The sequence below is a fragment of the Bombina bombina genome, chromosome 1, assembly GCF_027579735.1.
Source record: "Bombina bombina isolate aBomBom1 chromosome 1, aBomBom1.pri, whole genome shotgun sequence".
In the NCBI taxonomy this organism is placed as follows: domain Eukaryota; kingdom Metazoa; phylum Chordata; class Amphibia; order Anura; family Bombinatoridae; genus Bombina; species Bombina bombina.
In genome coordinates, this window is record NC_069499.1 from 748,295,398 (window position 1) to 748,315,608 (window position 20,211).

At 42.6% G+C, this 20,211-nt stretch overlaps 1 protein-coding gene across 6 annotated transcripts in view; it reads right to left on the reverse strand.

Moving 5' to 3' along the window:
* LOC128645938 (P2R1A-PPP2R2A-interacting phosphatase regulator 1) overlaps positions 1 to 20,211 on the reverse strand; it is a 280,777-nt gene that overhangs the window by 82,591 nt on the left and 177,975 nt on the right. For all 6 annotated transcript variants that reach the window (XM_053699273.1, XM_053699271.1, XM_053699277.1 and 3 more), the window contains one exon: positions 13,865 to 13,957. In XM_053699273.1, the coding sequence (XP_053555248.1) occupies positions 13,865 to 13,957 (93 nt within the window). The remainder of the gene's footprint in view (positions 1 to 13,864; positions 13,958 to 20,211) is intronic.

A 20,211-nucleotide genomic window follows, 5' to 3' on the forward strand; every position in this document is an offset into this window, starting at 1 on the left:
CCTGGGAGAAAATAGCACACACCGGTACCATTTAAAATAAAAAAAACTCTTGCTTGAAGAAAATAAAAACTAACATTTTATCACCTCTTTCACTTTACCCTTCCTATTACTTAGAGTAGGCAAAGAGAATGACTGGGGGGTGGAGTCAAGGGAGGAGCTATATAGACAGCTCTGCTGTGGTGCTCTTTGCCACTTCCTGTTAGCAGGAGGATAACATCCTACAAGTAAAGAATGAATCCGTGGACTCGTCGTATCTTATAGAAGAAATAAAAAATAAGTGGTATATTGCAAAGTTCTTTTTCTATGCATAACAAACTTTTATATTAAAATCTCACAGTGTTTACTGTTCCTTTAGTGTCATAAAAAAAATGTAAAAACTACTAAAAGAATTATCAAAAGACCAGATGGTTCATGGTATAGGGTAAAATTAACAAATTCTAAAAACATTTCAAGCACAATATTTAAAATGATATAGCTCATACAGAAATCACCAATATACACTGTGCGCCCACTTTATTAGTTACAGCTCTGCTGTGCACACAAATGGTTATTTCCACTATGTCGCACGTCACATGGCCACAGTTTTGGTATAAATACAGCAGAACTAACTTCCTACTATCAGTTAAGTGTACAAACCGCAGTGAGAATGGGTAAGAGCAGTGATCTAATGGACTTTGAATATGGTATAATAGTAGGTGCAAGACGTGCTGGACGAAGCATATCTGAAACGGCAGTAGTCCTGAACTTTTCACATACCATAGTTTCAAGGGTGTATTGAGAATGGTAGAACGAGCAAGAAACATCCAGTCAGCAGCAGTCCTGTGGAAAAAAAACTCTCGATGAGAGAAGTCAGAGGAGGATGACTAGACTTGTGCAAGCAAACAGACAGGCTACAAATTCACAAATTATATCAGAATTCAACCTTGGTGCGAAAAAAACCTTTGCAACGCACAACTAGGCGCACCTTGTCGTGGATGGGCTACAACTGCCGGCGGCCACGTCGGGTGCCATTGTTATCAGAGAAGAACAAGAGAGCACGCCTTCTGTGGGCATAACATCACCAGCACTGGATCATCGAAGACTGGAAAAAGGTCGCTTGGTCTGACAAGTCTAAGTTCCTAGTGCGTGATGTTGATGGCAGGCTCAGAATTTGGTGAATGAATCCATGGAGCCGTCATGTCTGATGAAAACTGTGCCAGGTGGTGGGGGCAGTGTTATGCTGTGGGGAATGTTTTCCTGGCACACGTTGGGTCAATTGATACCCCTAGATTCATGTCAATGCCACAGCGTATGTAAATATTGTTGCTGACCAAGTGCATATGTTCATGTTGACAGTTTATTCTCAGGTGGATGATTACTTCCAGCAGGATAATGCAAGCTTTGTGCACTAGCGCATCACTATGGGATGGTAACTGGAACATGACGAGAAATTTTCTTTGCTGCATTGGTCCTCTTAGTCCCTGGATCTCAATCCTATTGAACATCTTTGGGAAGAGCTGGAAAGGGCTATTCGCTGCAGGCAGACACCTCCGTTGACTCTCCAGGAGTTGCACGACACAATGATGTCTGCATGGTGCATAATACCTCCACATTAGTTTTCAGCAACTTGTTGAATCCATGCCTAGACTAATTCAGGCTATTTTGAAGGCTAAAGGAGGCTCACCGCACTACTAGGTTGTTGTACCTAATAAAGTGGCCGCACAGTGTAAATAAAGTTTTGAGTTTGAGTAACCTTAATCAGTCATATTATTTAAAATAAAAAACAAACAAACAGGAAAACCATAAATTATGTTTATCTGATAATTTCCTTTTCTTCTGATGGAAAGAGTCCACAGCTGCATTCATTACTTTTGGGAAAAAAGAACCTGGCCACCAGGAGGAGGCAAAGACACCCCAGCCAAAGGCTTAAATACTCCTCCCACTCCCCTCATCCCCCAGTCATTCTACCGAAGAACAAGGAACTGTAGAAGAAATATCAGGGTGAAAAAGGTGCCAGAAGAATATAAGGATGCCCCACATAAAATTACGGGTGGGGAGCTGTGGACTCTTTCCATCAGAAGATAAGGAAATTATCAGGTAAGCATAATTTATGTTTTTCTTCTTAAATGGAAAGAGTCCACAGCTGCATTCATTACTTTTGGGAAAACAATACCCAAGCTATAGAGCAGTGTTTTTCAACCAGTGTGCCGTGGCACACTAGTGTGCCGTGAGAGATCCTCAGGTGTGCCACGGCAGACTGACAACAGTGTGACATATTTTTTTAAACGTTGCTTGTTTTTTTACTCCCAGTGCAGGGGTAGTTTTTAGAAGGCATGGCATAACAGCACAATACATACAGTATGTGTGTATGTGTATATATATATATATATATATATATATATATATATATATATATATATATATATATATATATATATATATATATATATATATTATATATATATATATGCTGTATTAGGCAACAATGTGTGATTTTTTTTTAAATTTTGGGATGGTGGTGTGCCACAGGATTTTTTAATGTAAAAAAGTGTGCCACGGCAAAAAAAAAGGTTAAAAATCACTGCTATAGAGGACACTGAATGCCAAGACGGGAGGCCAAGACGGGAGGTTACAACATACTGAAGGCACCAGGCCTGAACCTCTACCCAATAAAAAACCCTGCTTTGTTAGAAGCCAAGAAAATTTTAAGAGGAAAAGCCCCAATGAAACTGACTCGCAGTTAGTCCAGAAGCTAAACTAGAGACCACAAACGGACTCGACTGAGCCAACAGTCCTCCAGGAGACACCGTCGGCCAACAGACGGTCCCCCACCGCTCACCACCCACAAATGATGGGGACACCAACCGAAACCCCCAAGGGGACAAAGGAAAGGAGGACCGAAGAAACCGAAAGGTCCCCTAATACAAAACAGAACACCTCCAAGAGTAAGCCCAGCTCACAGAGACCCAAAGGGACCCAAACAGGGAAAGGAGGCCACGCCTATACCAAGTGAAATCCGGGATAAGACTGGGCACAGAGACAGAACAGACGTCTCTTAAAACATCCTGCAAGCACGGAATGCAACTGAAGAGGCAAAGTCCTCCCAGTGTTTGACCATAGAATACCAAGGCATTCCACTAGAAAAAGTGTGTAATACACCCAGGAGAAATACCTCAAGTTTGAGAACACAGAGTCCATAACAGGATGACACAGAGGGTACTTGCCAGGAAGAAGAAGCAGTCAAGCAAGAAACAGACCGCAAAAGTAACCCCCGGACAGAGGGCACGCTGCAGGCAACCTAAGTCGCCAGACCTACACACAGGTCCCTAAAAAGGGGAACACAAAACCTCAATCGAGGCCCCCCGAGGAGAGTATACCCTCAGAACCCGAAGAAAAAGTAAACCCTCTTCTGAAATCAATGGAGCAAGTTGAAAGGAAAATCTATACCTTAGCAGACTGAGCTAAAAGGATAGACTCAACAAGCTCACACATCCAGAGGAGACTGCAACCCGAACGCAGCGCCTTAGATCGCTCGGCCATCCTGACCTGCAGACCCTCACCCAGCTGGACAAACCTAGCCTCAGGGATCCAAGACAGGAATACAAAAGAATCCTGAAACCGGTACAGGAACAAGCGTTATTGATAGCACAGCCATCCCCACAGAGTACATGTACAACCCGACTCTGAAAACAGACAACAAGGCCATAGACCTAAGAATCTATCAAAATAAAGGCCCAACAAGTCTGACTTGGAGCCAGCAAGTGCCCAGGGGGAACCAATCCCACCTCTCCGCCTCCCATCCAGGAGAAGCCCCAAGCAAGGACTATCTCCATAGGGAGGAGAATATCCCCTAAAGAAAGGGGATGATGCCGGAAGAGCAACAACTGTCATCAAGGCCCGAAGTCACCGGCAAATGGGAAGATAAATTCCCAACACAGATGTCCTAGAAAAGCTTGACAAGCAGAGGCACAACCAACCCATTCACCTGCACAGCAGAGAATCCCCAGTTACACAGGCAAGCTGACCAGGGGAATGCAACCCTAAGGTGCACCAGAAATTGGACATCCAGCGCCAGCAGCTGGGTATGTACCAACAACCCTTGATGCGCAAGCCACACAGCTAACCACTAGATGACATGGCCAACCATGACCAGGTCAGGTAGATGGAGCAAGGACATAGCCCAAGTTCCCAAGGTGGGACATCCCGACCAGCCCTGAGATCCAAGATTCCAAAACCACCCAAAACTAGGTCAGAAAAAAAAGCCAAGCGAAGCTTCAGCGACCGGAAGTGTCAGGGAGAAAAACATGTCCGGGCACCCAATAGTTTAGGCAAACCTTACCCTAGAACTAAACACCCCAACTGGCCAAAAAGCCAGACACAAGGGATATAGATGCATATCCAGAGAATTTGGATAGCGAAAAGAACCCGACCAAAGGAAGGAACCACCCCTATCAAATACTTCTCAAAGCCTCAGGACAACCAAGGGATACCTCGAGGTCAAAAAAATACTACTAGCAGGACTAGTCTCCCCATCACCTCCGCACAAGCAGAGGACACAAGGAAGAGAAAGGCACTAAGCTTACCCAGCTCCGGAAAACCCTGAGCTAAACAAAGTCCCCGCAGGGAACAACCATCACCCGGAAACACAGATCCCTAAAAAGAGATCCAACTGACCTGGAGACAATGGAAGACGACCCAAAGGTCTTTTATAACTCAGACAGAGAGTACACGTCAAAGAGTAAGAGCTGCATCTAGATACACTATACACTATAAACAGCTTACGTGTACACCTGCAAGGTGTCAAGAGCTGCAACTGGTTTCAAACTGCAAACCTTCCGCATGCTAGACAGCTATCCTATATAAGCTGTTGGATCAAGCCCAAAAGAACAAATCCAGAGGCATAAAAATGAAGGCCAAACCGATCAACTGCGGTAAGGGGCGTTAAGCCCTCCAACCCTCCACCACATGGGGGAGGATCTAGGTTCTGATGAAATCAGATGTCAGAGTGATGCAGAGTGATGCAGCGGGAAACTCCCCTGCCCGGCCATCTATGACTGAAGGCTATAAGGACTGAAACAATCCTTCCCGCCTCATGGACCCACAGGTCCTCTTGAATGCTTAGTTGAACATGAAAAACAATGATAACCTGAGCACTCAGCGCTTCTACTGAACCAGCCGAGCAGAACAGCGCCACGTGTCTGAACAGCCGCAGGACCGAATGAACCCGTCAGGACCAGCCTGCACCTAGGGTCCTAACCAGCAAGCTGCATAAATTCTCCCTCATATGGGGAAAAAACTGAAAACAGACATTTTTAACATAGGATTAACAAAAGTTGTCCAAAACAACTTCCGAAGAAGTAATAAAAGGTATCAATCCCAAAAGGTTCCTGAAGGAAACAAAAACAAATAAGACATCCCATTGGATATAAATAAAATATAAGGCAACCCGGAGGTTAACGCCCAAAGAGACACAGGCCACAGGACACAAGCCAAACGGAGCCCTTTCTTTCAAAAACTGGGAAAGATCTCCAACAAATGACAATCAGGTGCACCATTTGAATTAGCAGACTGAAAAACCCGTATCTGGTAAAGATAGGGTCGTTCAATAACTGGAAAACATGTCTGAGCAATACATGAAGGTGCGCAATCCTGTAACGAAAGGCACAACACTTAGGGACAGTTACTCCCGCGGGGAACTGTAGAGGCCCTCCCCAAGGCAGAAGGCCCGGGACAATAGGGCACAAGCACATTCTTAAATAAACGTCTGGACTTTGCAGACGAACAATCGCCAACATTATGTGGAAGCGAAAACGTGCTGCAACCTCCGGGGGGAACACGACACCCTGCATTAAGGAATCAGAAACTGGGTTACCTGCATGTGTAGAAGTATGAATTGGTAGTGAACTCGCCTCTCGGAGGACAGGATGGCTCAGCAGTCCCTTGATTCCCCGAGCCCGAGGAACAAGGCGCTCTGAAAAGGCATACGGAACAAAACTGGTTGACATGTGTCACCGAGGTCAATCTGGATTCGTCACCAGACACAGAATCTGAAATCAAAATAGTAGTGTCTCCGTAACTGAATCTGAAACGAGCACAGTCTCAGCATCAGAATCCTCCATAACTGGATAGAGGAAATATCAATATGGACTAAAGTATGAGAACAAAAACGGCACCTGACACCGACAATCGCTGGGGCACTCACCACCTCCTATGACTAGACCCCGGTGGACTAGAATATCTCCTTCGCCACACGGTCAGGAATGCGGAAATGGGGAACGGAACCACACCCGAACACAAGGTGAACCGAACAGTCCAAAAAAGTGCGCCCAACCAAAAGGCCGCATCACTTCCAAAGGCCTCAAAGTTCCAACCACGAGCCCATAAACATCACACATAAGCAGGTTGAATCACAAACATGATTATAAACCCCCCTGTACAATAACCCCCCTCAGGAGATATTAACCCTCGATTCCAAGATACTACAAGAGACTCACTGAGACCCTTATGATAAGTTAGACCCGCAAGGTGGTAGCCTCTTGGAAAAACATTCACTTTACAGTACATTGATGAATAAAGTAAAATGAAACGATCTAACCAGAATCTACACCGTGGAACAGGAACACTGCCCTTCAAGTGTGACGAATAGTGGCATCGCCTCCACCATGGACTTGAGAGAAGAAAGCAGGCAGCGGAGTGTAGTTAGACAACGCCGATTGCTTGAGGAACTGTTAATATGAGTCGGGATGGTTTTGCAGAAAGACTCTCCCTGCATCTCCGGACTCTATCTTTCATCCAAGACCTCACTGAGAGACTGACAGGACTACTTAAAACTCCTGTCCCATGCCGAAGAGTACTACCCTCCATAAGAGACAAAAAACAAAAATTAATAATTCTGACACATATCTGCCAACCTCCTGGGACAAAAGGCAAAGAATGACTGGGGGATGAGGGAAGTGGGAGGAGCATTTAAGCCTTTGGCGGGGGTGTCTTTGCCTCCTCCTGATGGCCAGGTTCTTATTTCCCAAAAGTAATGAATGCAGCTGTGTACTCTTTCCATTTAAGACGAAAATGGGGAAAAAAATCTTCTCAGTTGTATTTGTTTCTACGCTCTCAAAATGGGATTTTGAAACAGACTCTGAAAAGTTTACTGGTCCTTTAACCCCACCACCAAAATTAAAAGGATATAAAACCCAAATTTTTTTTCTCACATAATTCAGATAGGCGTAAATTAGAAAGTTGCTTAAAATTGCATGCTCTATTATCAATTTTCTTTGTTCTCTTGGTATCTTTATTTGAAAAGCAGCGTAGCGCTGACTGATTGGTGGCTACATTTAGCCATCAATTAGCAAGTGCTACCCAGTTCCTAAGCTTACATTCCTGCTTTTCAAATAAAGATACCAAGAGAATGAAGATAGTTTGATAACAGGCGTAAATTAGAACATTGCATGCTTTTCCTGAATCATTAAAGAAAAAAACAGAATTTATGTTTACCTGATAAATTACTTTCTCCAACGGTGTGTCCGGTCCACGGCGTCATCCTTACTTGTGGGATATTCTCTTCCCCAACAGGAAATGGCAAAGAGCCCAGCAAAGCTGGTCACATGATCCCTCCTAGGCTCCGCCTACCCCAGTCATTCGACCGACGTAAAGGAGGAATATTTGCATAGGAGAAACCATATGATACCGTGGTGACTGTAGTTAAAGAAAATAAATTATCAGACCTGATTAAAAAACCAGGGCGGGCCGTGGACCGGACACACCGTTGGAGAAAGTAATTTATCAGGTAAACATAAATTCTGTTTTCTCCAACATAGGTGTGTCCGGTCCACGGCGTCATCCTTACTTGTGGGAACCAATACCAAAGCTTTAGGACACGGATGAAGGGAGGGAGCAAATCAGGTCACCTAAATGGAAGGCACCACGGCTTGCAAAACCTTTCTCCCAAAAATAGCCTCAGAAGAAGCAAAAGTATCAAACTTGTAAAATTTGGTAAAAGTGTGCAGTGAAGACCAAGTCGCTGCCCTACATATCTGATCAACAGAAGCCTCGTTCTTGAAGGCCCATGTGGAAGCCACAGCCCTAGTGGAATGAGCTGTGATTCTTTCAGGAGGCTGCCGTCCGGCAGTCTCATAAGCCAATCTGATGATGCTTTTAATCCAAAAAGAGAGAGAGGTAGAAGTTGCTTTTTGACCTCTCCTTTTACCAGAATAAACAACAAACAAGGAAGATGTTTGTCTAAAATCCTTTGTAGCATCTAAATAGAATTTTAGAGCGCGAACAACATCCAAATTGTGTAACAAACGTTCCTTCTTTGAAACTGGATTCGGACACAAAGAAGGCACGACAATCTCCTGGTTAATGTTTTTGTTAGAAACAACTTTCGGAAGAAAACCAGGTTTAGTACGTAAAACCACCTTATCTGCATGGAACACCAGATAAGGAGGAGAACACTGCAGAGCAGATAACTCTGAAACTCTTCTAGCAGAAGAAATTGCAACCAAAAACAAAACTTTCCAAGATAATAACTTAATATCAACGGAATGTAAGGGTTCAAACGGAACCCCCTGAAGAACTGAAAGAACTAAGTTGAGACTCCAAGGAGGAGTCAAAGGTTTGTAAACAGGCTTGATTCTAACCAGAGCCTGAACAAAGGCTTGAACATCTGGCACAGCTGCCAGCTTTTTGTGAAGTAACACAGACAAGGCAGAAATCTGTCCCTTCAAGGAACTTGCAGATAATCCTTTCTCCAATCCTTCTTGAAGAAAGGATAGAATCTTAGGAATTTTTACCTTGTCCCAAGGGAATCCTTTAGATTCACACCAACAGATATATTTATTCCATATTTTGTGGTAAATTTTTCTAGTTACAGGCTTTCTGGCCTGAACAAGAGTATCAATAACAGAATCTGAGAACCCTCGTTTTGATAAGATCAAGCGTTCAATCTCCAAGCAGTCAGTTGGAGAGAGACCAGATTCGGATGTTCGAACGGACCTTGAACAAGAAGGTCTCGTCTCAAAGGTAGCTTCCATGGTGGAGCCGATGACACATTCACCAGATCTGCATACCAAGTCCTGCGTGGCCACGCAGGAGCTATCAAGATCACCGATGCCCGCTCCTGATTGATCCTGGCTACCAGCCTGGGGATGAGAGGAAACGGCGGGAATACATAAGCTAGTTTGAAGGTCCAAGGTGCTACTAGTGCATCTACTAGAGTCGCCTTGGGATCCCTGGATCTGGACCCGTAGCAAGGAACCTTGAAGTTCTGACGAGAGGCCATCAGATCCATGTCTGGAATGCCCCACAGTTGAGTAATTTGGGCAAAGATTTCCGGATGGAGTTCCCACTCCCCCGGATGTAATGTCTGACGACTCAGAAAATCCGCTTCCCAATTTTCCACTCCTGGGATGTGGATTGCAGACAGGTGGCAGGAGTGAGTCTCCGCCCATTGAATGATTTTGGTCACTTCTTCCATCGCCAGGGAACTCCTTGTTCCCCCCTGATGGTTGATGTACGCAACAGTCGTCATGTTGTCTGATTGAAACCGTATGAACTTGGCCTTTGCTAGCTGAGGCCAAGCCTTGAGAGCATGGAATATCGCTCTTAGTTCCAGAATGTTTATCGGGAGAAAAGATTCTTCCCGAGACCATAGACCCTGAGCTTTCAGGGGTCCCCAGACCGCGCCCCAGCCCATCAGACTGGCGTCGGTCGTGACAATGACCCACTCTGGCCTGCGGAAGTTCATCCCTTGTGACAGGTTGTCCAGGGACAGCCACCACCGGAGTGAATCTCTGGTCCTCTGATTTACTCGTATCGTCGGAGACAAGTCTGTATAGTCCCCATTCCACTGACTGAGCATGCACAGTTGTAATGGTCTTAGATGAATGCGCGCAAAAGGAACTATGTCCATTGCCGATACCATCAAACCTATTACTTCCATGCACTGCACTATGGAAGGAAGAGGAACGGAATGAAGTATTTGACAAGAGTTTAGAAGTTTTGTCTTTCTGGCCTCTGTCAGAAAAATCCTCATTTCTAAGGAGTCTATTATTGTTCCCAAGAAGGGAACCCTTGTTGACGGAGATAGAGAACTCTTTTCTACGTTCACTTTCCATCCGTGAGATCTGAGAAAGGCCAGGACTATGTCCGTGAGAGCCTTTGCTTGAGGAAGGGACGACGCTTGAATCAGAATGTCGTCCAAGTAAGGTACTACTGCAATGCCCCTTGGTCTTAGCACCGCTAGAAGGGACCCTAGTACCTTTGTGAAAATCCTTGGAGCAGTGGCTAATCCGAAAGGAAGTGCCACGAACTGGTAATGCTTGTCCAGGAATGCGAACCTTAGGAACCGATGATGTTCCTTGTGGATAGGAATATGTAGATACGCATCCTTTAAATCCACCGTGGTCATGAATTGACCTTCCTGGATGGAAGGAAGAATTGTTCGAATGGTTTCCATTTTGAACGATGGAACCTTGAGAAACTTGTTTAGGATCTTGAGATCTAAGATTGGTCTGAACGTTCCCTCTTTTTTGGGAACTACGAACAGATTGGAGTAGAACCCCATCCCTTGTTCTCCTAATGGAACAGGATGAATCACTCCCATTTTTAACAGGTCTTCTACACAATGTAAGAATGCCTGTTTTTTTATGTGGTCTGAAGACAATTGAGACCTGTGGAACCTCCCCCTTGGGGGAAGCCCCTTGAATTCCAGAAGATAACCTTGGGAGACTATTTCTAGTGCCCAAGGATCCAGAACATCTCTTGCCCAAGCCTGAGCGAAGAGAGAGAGTCTGCCCCCCACCAGATCCGGTCCCGGATCGGGGTCCAACATTTCATGCTGTCTTGGTAGCAGTTGCAGGTTTCTTGGCCTGCTTTCCCTTGTTCCAGCCTTGCATTGGTCTCCAGGCTGGCTTGGCTTGAGAAGTATTACCCTCTTGCTTAGAGGACGTAGTACTTGGGGCTGGTCCGTTTCTACGAAAGGGACGAAAATTAGGTTTATTTTTGGCCTTGAAAGACCTATCCTGAGGAAGGGCGTGGCCCTTACCCCCAGTGATATCAGAGATAATCTCTTTCAAGTCAGGGCCAAACAGCGTTTTCCCCTTGAAAGGAATGTTAAGCAATTTGTTCTTGGAAGACGCATCCGCTGACCAAGATTTCAACCAAAGCGCTCTGCGCGCCACAATAGCAAACCCAGAATTTTTCGCCGCTAACCTAGCCAATTGCAAAGTGGCGTCTAGGGTGAAAGAATTAGCCAATTTGAGAGCACGGATTCTGTCCATAATCTCCTCATAAGGAGGAGAATCACTAGTGATCGCCTTTTCTAGCTCATCGAACCAGAAACACGCGGCTGTAGTGACAGGGACAATGCATTAAATTGGTTGTAGAAGGTAACCTTGCTGAACAAACATCTTTTTAAGCAAACCTTCTAATTTTTTATCCATAGGATCTTTGAAAGCACAACTATCTTCTATGGGTATAGTGGTGCGTTTGTTTAAAGTAGAAACCGCCCCCTCGACCTTGGGGACTGTCTGCCATAAGTCCTTTCTGGGGTCGACCATAGGAAACAATTTTTTAAATATGGGGGGAGGGACGAAAGGTATACCGGGCCTTTCCCATTCTTTATTTACAATGTCCGCCACCCGCTTGGGTATAGGAAAAGCTTCTGGGGGCCCCGGGACCTCTAGGAACTTGTCCATTTTACATAGTTTCTCTGGGATGATCAAATTCTCACAATCATCCAGAGTGGATAACACCTCCTTAAGCAGAATGCGGAGATGTTCCAGCTTAAATTTAAATGTAATCACATCAGGTTCAGCTTGTTGAGAAATTTTCCCTGAATCTGAAATTTCTCCCTCAGACAAAACCTCCCTGGCCCCCTCAGACTGGTGTAGGGGCCCTTCAGAAACAATATCATCAGCGTCCTCATGCTCTTCAGTATTATCTAAAACAGAGCAGTCGCGCTTGCGCTGATAAGTGGGCATTTTGGCTAAAATGTTTTTGATAGAATTATCCATTACAGCCGTTAATTGTTGCATAGTAAGGAGTATTGGCGCGCTAGATGTACTAGGGGCCTCCTGAGTGGGCAAGACTGGTGTAGACGAAGGAGGGGATGATGCAGTACCATGCTTACTCCCCTCACTTGAGGAATCATCTTGGGCATCATTTTCTCTAAATTTTGTGTCACATAAATCACATCTATTTAAATGAGAAGGAACCTTGGCTTCCCCACATTCAGAACACAGTCTATCTGGTAGTTCAGACATGTTAAACAGGCATAAACTTGATAACAAAGTACAAAAAACGTTTTAAAATAAAACCGTTACTGTCACTTTAAATTTTAAACTGAACACACTTTATTACTGCAATTGCGAAAAAGTATGAAGGAATTGTTCAAAATTCACCAAAATTTCACCACAGTGTCTTAAAGCCTTAAAAGTATTGCACACCAAATTTGGAAGCTTTAACCCTTAAAATAACGGAACCGGAGCCGTTTTTATCTTTAACCCCTTTACAGTCCCTGGTATCTGCTTTGCTGAGACCCAACCAAGCCCAAAGGGGAATACGATACCAAATGACGCCTTCAGAAAGTCTTTTCTATGTATCAGAGCTCCTCACACATGCGACTGCATGTCATGCTTCTCAAAAACAAGTGCGCAATACCGGCGCGAAAATGAGACTCTGCCTATGATTAGGGAAAGCCCCTAGAGAAAAAGGTGTCCAAAACAGTGCCTGCCGATATATATTTTACAAAATACCCAGATTAAAATGATTCCTCAAGGCTAAATATGTTTATATATGAATCGATTTAGCCCAGAAAATGTCTACAGTCTTAAAAAGCCCTTGTGAAGCCCTTATTTACTGTCTGTAACAAAAATGGCTTACCGGATCCCATAGGGAAAATGACAGCTTCCAGCATTACATCGTCTTGTTAGAATGTGTCATACCTCCAGCAGCAAAATTCTGCTCACTGTTCCCTCAACTGAAGTTAATTCCTCTCAACAGTCCTGTGTGGAACAGCCATCGATTTTAGTAACGGTTGCTAAAATCATTTTCCTCTTACAAACAGAAATCTTCATCTCTTTTCTGTTTCAGAGTAAATAGTACATACCAGCACTATTTTAAAATAACAAACTCTTGATTGAATAATAAAAACTACAGTTAAACACTAAAAAACTCTAAGCCATCTCCGTGGAGATGTTGCCTGTACAACGGCAAAGAGAATGACTAGGGTAGGCGGAGCCTAGGAGGGATCATGTGACCAGCTTTGCTGGGCTCTTTGCCATTTCCTGTTGGGGAAGAGAATATCCCACAAGTAAGGATGACGCCGTGGACCGGACACACCTATGTTGGAGAAATTTGGGTTTCATATCCCTTTAAGAGCTTCTGGATAATATGGAAGTTTTTCTATCAGAGCTCTTGAATGCAGCGTATAGTGGTGAGGTGTAGAGCTTAAAGGGACAATAAACATTTTAATATAAAATGTGTAAGTAATCATCGTTGCAATATACTTTCATTATTTATTTCCCCCCTTTTTTCCCCATACAATTAAAATCTAAAAACTGGATTTTCCCATCATGAAAACTGAAATGCCACGTGTCAGGCTTCACAAGCCTAACCCTGCCATATAGCTCTTCCCAATTTGCAGTTTATCATCATATCATTTTTTTTAAAATCCAAACAATGAAGATTTTGTTAATACAGTGACACTGGCAAGGTCTGTCTTCTCCAGATGCAAGTTTGGTTTAGTGCCTTCAAATAAGGTAAGTTGTGGGTGTAGATGACTATTGAAAAACAATTGCAACAAGTTCATGGTAAATGTAACAAACCAACTCTTCAGAATCTGTAACAAAGCTATATAAACCATCCCTTAGGGATCTAGGGAACTCACCTTTCCAATTCCTCTTGTGGGAGAAGGAGCAGGAGAAACTGGAACAAAATCTATACGCTTTGGAGAGAAGGATTTGTCCAAATCATTGTCGCTCTGTAATATGATACAAAAATTGCATCTCAAGACTGCACACACACAGTTACATTTTACAGTGAAGTGGAAACATTTCAACACAACAAAACAGTTAAAGGGACACTATACCCAAACATTTTCTTTCATGATTAAGGTAGAGAATATAATTTTAAACAACATTCCAATTTACTTCTATTACCTAATTTAGATATACTTTAATGAAGAAATAGCAATGCACACAGTGAACCAATCACAGGAGGCATCTATGTGCAGCTACCAATCAGCAGCTACTAAGCATATCTAGATATGCTTTTCAGCAAAGAATATTAAGAGAATGAAGCAAAATAGATAATAAAAGTAAATTAGAAAGTTGTTTATAATTGTATGCTCTTTCTAAATCATGAAAGAAAAAAAATTGGGTTTCATGTCCCTTTAATCAGCTAGTCAAGAGTAAAATCTTTTTTTTTTGGTTAAAATAGATATGAAATCTACAACTTTCTTTCATGTTTCAGATAGAACATGCAATTTTAAACATCTTTTTAATTTACTTCTATTATTAAATTTTCTTTGTTCCCTTGGTATCTTTTGTTGAAAAGCAGGGACGTAAGCTCAGGAGCGTTCACATGTCTGAAGCATCATATGGCAGCAGTTTTACAAGAATGTTATCCATTTGCAAGAGAAAAAGATGGCAGCACTATTTCCTGCCACATATAGCTCCAGACACCGACCTTCAACAAAGAATACCATAAAAACAAAGCACTCTTGATAACGGAAGTAAATTGGAAACTTATTTCTGAATCACAAGAGAACATTTTTGGGTTTCATAACACTTCAAATAATGAGCCCAATTAAAATATATGAAAATCCTGCACAATCCTCACTTCTTATCAAGAGCGACAGGAGGTTATTGAACGATGTTTTAGTATTTCCATTACTATTTAATAGATAGGTAACCAAAAAAATATTGTAAATGAAAAACAAAAAAACAACTGTTTTTATTGTATTCACAAAAGTGTGCTAGGCTTTATAAATTAACTGCTGGGATGTATTAAATTGTTAATTAATAATGCATTTACCTTATCTTGTCATGTAAAATAACTTATTTTACCTGTTGAAATTGCCTCTTAGATTGAAAATATAATTACTGAAGTATTCTCTATGAAAAAAAATAAAATGTATGCTTATCTCTTTTCTTTCGGAATGATGGTCCATAGTCCTCCATAAACATATGGGATATATCACCCGCCACAGATCTTAAAATCCCTCCCATCTCTATTAGTTTAACGTATAGCCGAGTAGAGAATAGGAAACAATATATAGGAAAGACAAAGACAGTTCATTAGAACTGTCACCAAAAAACTAAACTGGCAGTTCCTGTGGACAATCATGATTCCGAAAAAAATACTTTATCAGGTAAGCATAAATTTTGTTTTCATAAAATGATGGTACACAGTCCTCCATAACATATGGGATTAATACCCAAGCCGAAGGTCTATGTTACGGAAAGCGTGGGTCAATTTTTTTGGCAGTTCTTATATAGCCGACACTACGGCCTGAAGGACTTTCCTGACAAAAGCTGCTTGCTAAAAAACAAAACCTCAAAGCAATAAACTCTGAGAAAAGTATGCAGAGAAGACATGTTGCAGCTTTGCAAATCTGCTACAAAGATGCATATTTGTTAAAAATCCATGATGTTCCAACTGCTCTTGTAGAAGAGCTGAATACACTTAAGCGACTTTCCCGCCTTACAGTAAGCCTTGTGAATAATTTATTTGAGCCAAAAGGGCAATAATACCTTAGTAGCTTGCTGCCCCTTCCTTGCTGAAGAGATTACAAATAGTAAGAGTACTTTCAAAGGTAAAAGTAGATATCAATGGAATGGAACAAAAAAACCTTGTCATGCAGAGAAAAGTAGATTCATATTCCAGAGTGGAGAAACAGGAATCACAATTGGCCTAATTCTAACAAACACCTGGACTAAAGTCCAATTCTCAGGAAGTTTAGTCTACTTCCTACAAAAAAGAACAGATAAAGCAGAAATTTGATCTTTTAGAAATTAGCGGACAAACACTTGTCAAGGCCATCCTGAAAAAACATAAATTATGCTTACCTGATAATTGTATTTTCTTCAGATGGAGAGTCCACAGCTGCATTCATTACTTTTGGGAATTCAGAACCTGGCCACCAGGAGGAGGCAAAGACACCCCAGCCAAAGGCTTAGATACTCCTCCCACTTCCCTCATCCCCAAGTCATTCTGCCGAGGAACAAGGAACAGTAGAACAAATATCAGGGTGAAAATGTGCCAGTAGAACAAAATTACGGCCGCCCCAAATAAAAACACGGAGAAAAGGAAATTATCACGTAAGCATAATTTATGTTTTTCTTCATAAATAGAAAGAGTCCACAGCTGCATTCGTTACTTTTGGGAAAACAATACCCAAGCTATAGAGGACACTGAATGCTAAAATGGGAGGGTAGAAGAGGCGGCCCATTCTGAGAGCACCAGGTCTGAAAAACCGCTAGCCAACAAAATCCCGCTTTGTCCGAAGCTGAAAACAACCCTTTGAAAAAGGAAAAAGGCCCAAGGACACTGACCCACAGATAGTCCACAAGGATTGCTAGAGATCCCAGGAACTATACGTGACTGAGCCAACAGCCTCCAGGAGACCCTGTTGCCCAGCAGTCGGTCTCCAAACAACACACTCCTTACTAGAGAAAGGGAACAAACTACCGTATTGTTCCACAAAGAAGACACAGAGAAACCAAGCATAAGGAACTCCAGAAAAAAACCCTAAAAAAGGGCACAAGTCCTTAAACAGAGCAAAAACCAGAGAAAACGCTTAGACCCCAGAAATACAGAAACCATGGACTAAGACCGGGAGCCTGAACACAGTGCAACCGCACTCTAGTTAAGACGACTTAAGACGAAGGTCCCAAGAGTCGTAAAAAGGTAGCTCTGAATATCTAAAATTTTCAGAACCAAACCTTGTGCAGCAAGCTCAGAAGGTGAACATCTGACATACAACCCCTGGAGACAAAACGCTGCATGCTGCCATCATCGAAAATGACACAGGAAATTGAATACTTGCAGGGCAAGTAAGTTGCAGCTGAAATAGGATCCTTCAGGCTGCTAAGCATCCACCAACCAGTGGATAACGTTGCAGGCTATCCAAAAGCCGCAAGTCCTTCCCTCAATTCTCTGCACGTGGAGAAAAAAAAAACCTCAAAGAGGCTCACCATACCTTGAATGACCCGAGGACGATTAGCAGAGCAACAGATCACAGATCCTGCTCCAAACACCAGACCAACCCAAGCAACAGGCATGACTGATAGACCGGGGAACAGACCACAGGACAGGAAATAATGGGGGGGACTCACCCACCCCAACAGAGCTTGGGTGCCAACCCAATCCGCTCCTCCAATAAGGCACTCCCAAGGAGAACCCCCTAGGACCTGGAACATAGAAAGTGCAATAGATCCTTAGGAAGACCCGTCACAACTCTCTTAGACAGTCTATATGGAGATTTCAGTTTCCAACAGTTGGAACAGAGCATTCCACAGAGCAGCAGACTGCTGTCCCTCACAGAAACAAAAGCCACCTGTTCCAACCTCCTACACACAGGGTAGGACAATGACCTTCCAGAGAGAGGAAACCCCAGCTTTTAAGGAAGACAAGCTACCCCCTCAAAGGGGAGGGGCACAGATAAAACAGCGCACATGCCCCAAGACATGACGCCATAGACTGATCAAAACACGAACCAAATGAAAAATCATCCATACACCACTGTTGAATCCACAGAGAAAACCCCCATTGAAAAGGAGCACACTCCGTTCGAAGGACAAGTCAGGCATTAAAGTTTAAAACCAGAACCCGAAGGTGGATATGAACCATGGCATTCAATGAACTAGCCCCTGTGTCCAAACAAAGTCTCCCTGAAAAAACTGGGGCGTCCCGAACCAGTCCGCAGGATCATAAATTTCTTAAGAAAACTGCCACAGCAGGATTCAAACTCCAAGCCTACGGCTTGCTAGGCCGAAATTCCTTAGGCCACTTAGTTCTGCGGGCCCTGGACCCGGAACCCAGATCGCCTAAAAACAAATGACACCCTCAGGTAACACAAGATAGCTCGTCTGAAGAAAAACAGACCTCACAAGGGACAATAACTGGGCTAACCCAGAGAATAGGTACAGGACTGACTCGTAATTCCCAGCTCAAAAGGAAGAGAATACCCTTAGCATGAGGTCAACACCCCCCAAACAAAGTGCTGGGCCGCGACAAAGTCACGCCATCACTCTAGAGCTCCAGGCCGAAAAAGGACAACTCACACGAAGTCCAAGACTAAGGGAATGAGAACAGAGTCACCCAAAAGAGAGAGAAGAAAAAGGCTAGTCTCCATAATCCTTTCAGACTAACTTTCCGGAGGACCAAACCCAAGGAAGGAGAATGCAGAGCATCCCGAACCCTGGTAGAAATGTCACTTAAGCAAATGCTTGGAAAAGGAGACAACACCGCCTATCGTCCCTGATATGGAGACGACTAACTCTCGGAAGTAAATATAGAAGTATATAAGTAAGGGAGCGCTAATTAGCTCAGGAGTTAAGGAAGACAAATATTTAAAAAACTTCTTATAAGTAAATAAAATAGTATTTATTTGAACATTCAGATTGTGAGCAATTCAACGGTTTTAAAATCGGGACGTCTCCCTAAAATACACAATAATGTACTGATCACTTAAATGGATATATGATTGTGAGCAATTCAATGGTAAGTTGTATCGAATTGGCGCATATGCTAAAAAAACAATTTATGTAAGAACTTACCTGATAAATTCATTTCTTTCATATTAGCAAGAGTCCATGAGCTAGTGACGTATGGGATATACATTCCTACCAGGAGGGGCAAAGTTTCCCAAACCTCAAAATGCCTATAAATACACCCCTCACCACACCCACAAATCAGTTTAACGCATAGCCAAGAAGTGGGGTGATAAGAAAAAAGTGCGAAAGCATAAAAAAATAAGGAATTGGAATAATTGTGCTTTATACAAAAAAATTATAACCACCACAAAAAAGGGTGGGCCTCATGGACTCTTGCTAATATGAAAAATGAATTTATCAGGTAAGTTCTTACATAAATTATGTTTTCTTTCATGTAATTAGCAAGAGTCCATGAGCTAGTGACGTATGGGATAATGACTACCCAAGATGTGGATCTTCCACGCAAGAGTCACTAGAGAGGGAGGGATAAAATAAAGACAGCCAATTCCGCTGAAAATAATCCACACCCAAAACAAAGTTTAAATCTTATAATGAAAAAAAATGAAATTATAAGCAGAAGAATCAAACTGAAACAGCTGCCTGAAGTACTTTTCTACCAAAAACTGCTTCAGAAGAAGAAAACACATCAAAATGGTAGAATTTAGTAAAAGTATGCAAAGAAGACCAAGTTGCTGCTTTGCAAATCTGATCAACCGAAGCTTCATTCCTAAACGCCCAGGAAGTAGAAACTAACCTAGTAGAATGAGCTGTAATCCTTTGAGGCGGAGTTTTACCCGACACAACATAAGCATGATGAATCAAAGACTTTAACCAAGACGCCAAAGAAATGGCAGAGGCCTTCTGACCTTTCCTAGAACCGGAAAAGATAACAAATAGACTAGAAGTCTTTCGGAAATTTTTAGTAGCTTCAACATAATATTTCAAAGCTCTAACTACATCCAAAGAATGCAACGATCTTTCCTTAGAATTCTTAGGATTAGGACACAATGAAGGAACCACAATTTCTCTACTAATGTTGTTAGAATTCACAACCTTAGGTAAAAATTTAAAAGAAGTTCGCAACACCGCCTTATCCTGATGAAAAATCAGAAAAGGAGACTCACAAGAAAGAGCAGATAATTCAGAAACTCTTCTAGCAGAAGAGATGGCCAAAAGAAACAAAAAACTTTCCAAGAAAGTAATTTAATGTCCAGCTAATGCATAGGTTCAAACGGAGGAGCTTGAAGAGCCCCCAGAACCAAATTCAAACTCCAAGGAGGAGAAATTGACTTAACAGGTTTTATACGAACCAAAGCCTGTACAAAACAATGAATATCAGGAAGACTAGCAATCTTTCTGTGGAAAAGAACAGAAAGAGCAGAGATTTGTCCTTTCAAGGAACTTGCAGACAAACCTTTATCCAAACCATCCTGAAGAAATTGTAAAATTCTAGGAATTCTAAAAGAATGCCAAGAAAAATGATGAGAAAAACACCAAGAAATGTAAATCTTCCAGA